General features: G+C 48.9%; 1 protein-coding gene across 1 annotated transcript; it reads left to right on the top strand.

Moving 5' to 3' along the window:
- The first annotated feature begins 882 nt into the window (after positions 1 to 882).
- Positions 883 to 6,012, top strand: RMI2 (RecQ mediated genome instability 2). The gene is given in 3 exon segments (XM_061208208.1): positions 883 to 1,183; positions 4,387 to 4,521; positions 4,524 to 6,012. Coding segments are annotated over 3 exon segments (498 nt in total). The 3' UTR covers positions 4,586 to 6,012.
- The last annotated feature ends 297 nt before the right edge of the window (positions 6,013 to 6,309 follow it).

The raw sequence follows: 6,309 nt of genomic DNA on the forward strand, positions 1-6,309 counted from the left end.
TTTCTAAATTTTCTGCAATGAACGTTCATTCCTTTTGTGAAAAATATAGTAATATATCTTTTTTTTTTTTTTTTTTTTATGGCTGTGTTGGGTCTTCGTTTCTGTGCGAGGGCTTTCTCCAGTTGTGGCAAGTGGGGGCCACTCTTCATCGCGGTGCGCGGGCCTCTCACTATTGTGGCTTCTCTTGTTGCGGAGCACAGGCTCCAGACGCGCAGGCTCAGTAATTGTGGCTCACGGGCCCAGTTGCTCCGCGGCATGTGGGATCTTCCCAGACCAGGGCTCGAACCCGTGTCCCCTGCATTGGCAGGCAGATTCTCAACCACTGCGCCACCAGGGAAGCCCCAATATATCTTATTAACTTTTAAATTATTTTGTTATTAAAATATAATAAATGAAAATAGTAATAAAAGGGCAATTTTACTAGCTGTCCCTGTCCCTCTTTCCAACCTTATCTCTCGACTCGATTCTTGATAACTCCCAATAAACATAGGCTCACCGTTGCTACAATCCATTTCAGAATTTGCACGTTATTTGTTAGCCTCAGAGAACCGTACTAGGCAAGGCGATGTAAAGATGAATACTCACATTCTCCAGATGATTTGCGTGCACGCCAAATTTTGAGGTGCCTGGAAACAGGGAGTTCTGTACCTCCCCCCTTCGTTTATTTTTTCTCTTTTAATTCATCCGTTCCTAGCTTGCGGGTCGGTTATTTACTTTACGTACGCCTGCGCACTCCTGGGGTGGGAGTGGGGCCGCTCTGTCCGGCGGCCCCGCCTCCCGACGCCGACCACTGGCCGGCTCCGCCAGCGCGCCCCTGATTGGTGGCTGCGGACCGGGTCTCGCGGCTCATCAAGGTTGGCGGGAAAGCGGCGGCGGGGCGGAATGGCGGCGGCGCCCACGGCCTCCTTGCCCGGCGGGTGCCCCACTTCCGTGAGGCTGCCGCGGTCGCCGCCGCTCAAGGTTCTGGCGGAGCAGCTGCGGCGCGACGCGGAGGGCGGCCCGGGCGAGTGGCGGCTGTCGCGGGCGGCGGCGGGCCGCGGGCCGCTGGAGCTGACGGCCGTGTGGATGCAGGGCACGGTGCTGGCGGCGGGCGGCGGCGAGGCGCGGCTGCGGGACCCGAGCGGGGCCTTCTCGGTTTGCGGCCTGGAGCGGGTGCCGCGCGGGCGGCCCTGCCTCGTCCCAGGTAACGGCCGGATTCAACCCCGCGGCTGACCCTAGGTTTGTACCGCCCGAGGGCGGGGCCTGACCGTCCCACTTCCCGGTGTTTGCGGTGCTGGTCCCCCGCCTCGATACCCTTTCTTCCCTCCCCTCCCCAGCCAAGCGCCACCCAAGCAGTTCTGATGATAAGCATCACCTGCAGCCCATTCAAAAAATACAGTTTCCGAGGGCTCCACCAGCCCTCCCAGCTGGAGTCTCCGGGGGAGGGACCCCCAGCATCTGTGTTTGTTAACAGAGTCCGTTCCCCACGGGTGATTTTTTTTCTCCCTATCAAGTTTTGGAAAATGTCATAGTGGGGAACTTGGTTCATCCCTAACGACTCTACTCAAATGTACCTTCCTTTGGGAAGCTCTCCCCAGTTCCCAGGAATGGGGAGCCCTGGTGTACCCCTCCTTCGTGGGACTGTCTTAGGCTGTAGTTCACCACTGTTTGCTTTTAAACCAGTGGTGCGCAAATTTGAGCATGCATCAAACTCACCCTGAGGGCTTGTTAAAACTGACGGCTGGGCACCACCCTCAGAGTTTGAGTCTGTTGGTCTGGGCGGGGCTGAGAATTTGCATTTCTAACCAGCTCCCAGGTGCTGCTGGTGCTGGTGGCCTAGGGGGCCACACTTTGAGAACCACTGGGCCAGACTAAGGCAGGGCAGGCTCTGTGTCTTTCTGACAACTATTCTCAGCCTTAGGTTGAACTTTTCTGGCCCTGGCCCTTTCTGGCTGAGCTCCCAGGAGCACTTTTCTTAACCTTTCTGGACCTCTTACCAAAGGGACCAATAATTCCTGCCTGTTGTGTGGATTCAATACATTTAAAAAATGTCCTTAACACAGCTCCTAGGTCATAGTGACCATTGTTTTTTTACTAGGCAATGCTCCTGCACGCTTCTCACTCCACCCTGGCTCCATCCTTCAGCCTCCCTCTCTGCCTGCCCTCCGTTGCAATGTTAGTCTAGCGCAAGATTGGCAAACTACAGGCTGCAACCTCTTTTGCATGGCCCATGAGCTAAAAATGTTTTTTATGTTTTCAAATGGTTAAAAAAGAAACAGAAGAAGATTTCATGACATGGGAAAAGTATCAGTATATGAAATTCAAATATCCGTGTCCATAAGTAAAGTTTTATTGGAGCACCATCATTTAGGTATTGTCTAGGGCTGTTTTCCCATTACAGCTACAGATCTGAATAGTTGCGACAGAGACGCTGTGGCCTCAAAGCCTGAAATATTTAGTATCTGGCCCTTTACAGAAAAAGTTTGCCACCCTTGGCGTAGCATGTAGCACGAGCTGTTTGGTGTGCTGGTCCCCAGGCAATGCTCTTTGAAGGCAAGCTGGGGCTGTCTCCCATGTCTGGCCCCAGCCCTGGCATAAGGTTGGCACCAGTAGGTACCTGAGTGGGCATTGCGCATTGGTGAACCCATCTGACTTACCTACTGGCCTGTGTGCCTGGGCCATACCATTTCCTCTTGCTAATTAATACCAGGGCTTGATCGACAAGTCTGACACGGCCTTCAGGTAGGGAGCCTGAAGAGTAAGCAGGCCACTGAAATACAAAGTGATGTCATAGGCTTGAGCTTAAGCACAGGGTGCCGTGGGCGCAGAAGAGGGACAACTGATCCAGGCCTGTATGGTCGGGGTGAAGGCATGATAGAAGGGAGGGGCGTGGTGGGGAAGGAGAAGGAGAGACAGTGGAGAGAGACTCTGGCTGGGGGAGAGGGTGTGGGTAGAATGAACCAGAGTAGTAACCAGGTGGTCTGTTCTTGGGAGGAAAGAGCTCAGGCCTTTGAGTTCACCCGTATAGTTGTGTTATACGCCTTGGTGTATGTAGGTTTTGAGTATGTGGATTCCGTGTTTACCTCGCCTGTTGGGACTCTGTGGGCTTGTTCTTCCTTTCCAGGATCTTCAGTCATTTTCTGAGGGCTCCATCTCCACCAGCATTTTAGGCCCATTCAGAGGGTATGGCAAGTGTATTTTTAGAACGAGCCTCCGTTGCTGAGGAGCCCCATGTTACTTGCTCAGGTAGAGTGTAGGGATGGGTTCAGGGAAACCTAAGTACGTCGTGCCAGGAGCTGAAGACCAGAGGGTAAGGTGTCAGCTTGCCTGGCTTCCTTCAGTCAGAGCCCCCCCCAGCCCCGAGTACAAACCCAGTCCTGATGCTGGAAGCAGTGTGATTGAAGCGGCCTCGCAGGGGCACGCAGTGGGGGCTGGCAACGTGCCTGCTCTTCCTGCTGTGTTTGGGGTTTTTTACACAGTTGAGTTTTGTGTGGTTAAGACTGGCCATTTTTGCTTTCAAGGAGAGCCACTTCCCCAAGGGAATGGGAATAGAGTCGTGGTTAATATGTCATTAGATCATTGTGCTAGCAGCCTGCCCTCTTGTTGATTTGCTTGCGTATGCCCAGCTGGTGGCAGGGATTGGTCCCAGGCAGTTGGAATAACGGTGGCATGGGGGGTGCTACCACCTGCCCAGCTCTTTTGGCAACATGAAGGGAAAATTGGATTTGCTTTGGGGCTGTCAGGGGTTGTCTTTGCAGAAGGGGGACCAGTCCTGGGCACAGAGACCAGTCACAGACTCTGGCATGGAGCAAGGAACAGAGAGAAGAGAAAAGCTCGGGTTTTCAGGCCCCGCCTTCGAGCAGTCTGTCTAATTACAACTCATCCTCTGATGTGAGCGACTCTTCCACTCCTTGGGCGTGATAGCTCACTGTGCTGTGATTTTGTTTTAGCATTTTATTTTATTTTTTTAAAATATTTATTTATTTATTTGGTTGTGTGGGGTCTTAGTTGCGGCTCACCGGCTCCTTAGTTGGGGCACGTGAACTCTTAGTTGTGGTATGCATGTGGGATCTAGTTCCCTGACCAGGGATCGAACCGGGGTCCCCTGCATTGGAAGTGCAGAGTCCTATCCACTGCGCCACCAGGGAAGTCCCTGTTTTAGCATTTTAAAACCAGAAACCAAAGAAGATACAAATGTCATTCTCCAGGTTAAATGCGGAATTTGCTGGCAATGTATGTATTTTGACCACTAGCTGCCTTGGCACTTTGGTATCTACTCTCTGCTTTTTTTTTGTCTCCAGTTTGCCTCCCTGATAAATTTAAGCCCTCTCAAGGACTTAAGGTGTCTGTTTTGTTTTAATCTTCTCTATCAATGTGAACTTTACCACTGGGCTTTTCTTCTTCTAGGAAAGTATGTGATGGTGATGGGAGTGGTTCAGGCCTGCAACCCTGAGCCATGCCTGCAGGCTGTGAAGATGACAGATCTTTCTGATAATCCTCTCCATGAAAGCATGTGGGAGCTGGAAGTGGAAGATTTACACAGGAATATTCCTTAGAGGATGTTGGAACTGTCGATAAAAACAACCGAAATTCAGAAACAACTTAGGTTCTTATACCGTATGGATTTCATGGACATCACTCAATATGTATTTCTCAAAAGTTTATCAGAGAGCTTTGCTCCGAGGAGTCTGGATGTAAGATTTCTAAATGTTGGGACACTCCAGTGAACTCAGCCCCTGCTGCCCCTTGCTTTGACTGTTTGCTGATGAAAAGCAGATGTTTTGTTCTCTTTCTCTTTTTCTCTCCTTTTTTTTTCTTTATGTGTGTTAATTCTCTCTCTCTAAAGCACACAGAAATCTCATGTTGCATTTTCCAGGTTTTACAAGTGATGATACTTTTTCCATTACCACTGCAACCCTACTTTACGAGGCAGAATTTGAACCTCAGTCATTGTCCGCAGAGAGTAAAGTGTGTGGTTATGGGCAGGAAAAGAGGCTGCATAAAAAAGGAATGACCTCACGGCTCCGCAGTCTTCTCCATCAACAGCTTCCGTATCCAGTTTGCAAGTCAAACGGCATTTTCTAACTGCAGGCACTGGGGCCTCTCAAAGACACGGCCCTCTTTCTGCTTCAGACACCACTCAGCCCTAAATGTGTAAGGTCCATTCCCTGCAGATGTGGATGATGATGTCTGCCCTTCTTCCTTCACTTAGGGCTGTTGAAACACTTTCAGAATTTCTTGTTGAAACTAAAAATCAAGACTAAGAACAACTTCCAGGCATGAACTAAACTTCTGCCTCATAACTTTTGGTGAGACACTGTGAGGGGGCAGCCTCCTGGTTAGTCTTTACGTTGTTTTTGGTAGGGAATGTCCTTTTGTCATGATTGTGTTCAGTGTTGGGTGGCTGCTCTTCACTTCCTACACAGCCTTCACTTTGCCTTAGACTGTAAATATCAAGGGGGTCAGGTTATGTTCCTCATTGCTATGGAGTTTTGCTGGATTATTTATCTCTACCACTAGTAAATTGTTTTCTATGCCGTATTTTTTTAAATAGATTTTATTTTTTAGGCAGCTTAGATTTCTAGAAAAAAAAAAAAAGAGCAGAACCTATAGAGATGACCTTTACATGCCCTCCCTCAGTTTCCCCTGTTATTAACATCTTGCACTGGTGTGGTACCTTTGTTAAAATCAATAAGCCAGCATTGATACGTTATTATTAAGTAAAGTCCATTGTTGACTTAGGGGTCATGCTTTGTGATGTACAATAGGCATAATATCATGTATCCACTATTACAGTATCATACAGAATAGTTTTGTTGCCCTAAAAGTCCTCTGTGCTCCACCTAATCATCCTTCCCTCCGCTGTAACCGCTGGCAACCACTGTTTTTTTCTACTGTCTCCAAAGTTTGCCTTTTCCAGAATGTTATGTAGTTGGAATCACACAGTCTATAGCCTTTTCAGACCAGCTTCTTTCAGTTAGCAATATGCATTTAAGGTTCCTCCATGTAGTTTTGTAACTTGATAGCTCATTTCTTTTTATCCTAATCCTCCACTGGATGGACGTACCATAGTTTGTTTATCCATTCACTTATTGAAGGACATCTGCTTGATTCCAGTTTTTGGCAATTATTAATAGGGCTGTTGTAAACATTCGTGTGCAGATTTTGTGTGTACATAGGTTTTCAACATACCAGGGTAAATGCCTGGGAGCACGATTGTTGGTTACATGGTCAGCCTATGTCTAGCCTTGTAAGAAACTGCCAGACTGTCTGTCTCAGACTGCTATAACAAAACACCATGGACTTGGGGCTTAAAAACATCAGAAATTT

This window comes from Eubalaena glacialis, chromosome 13 (assembly GCF_028564815.1).
Source record: "Eubalaena glacialis isolate mEubGla1 chromosome 13, mEubGla1.1.hap2.+ XY, whole genome shotgun sequence".
Classification (NCBI taxonomy): domain Eukaryota; kingdom Metazoa; phylum Chordata; class Mammalia; order Artiodactyla; family Balaenidae; genus Eubalaena; species Eubalaena glacialis.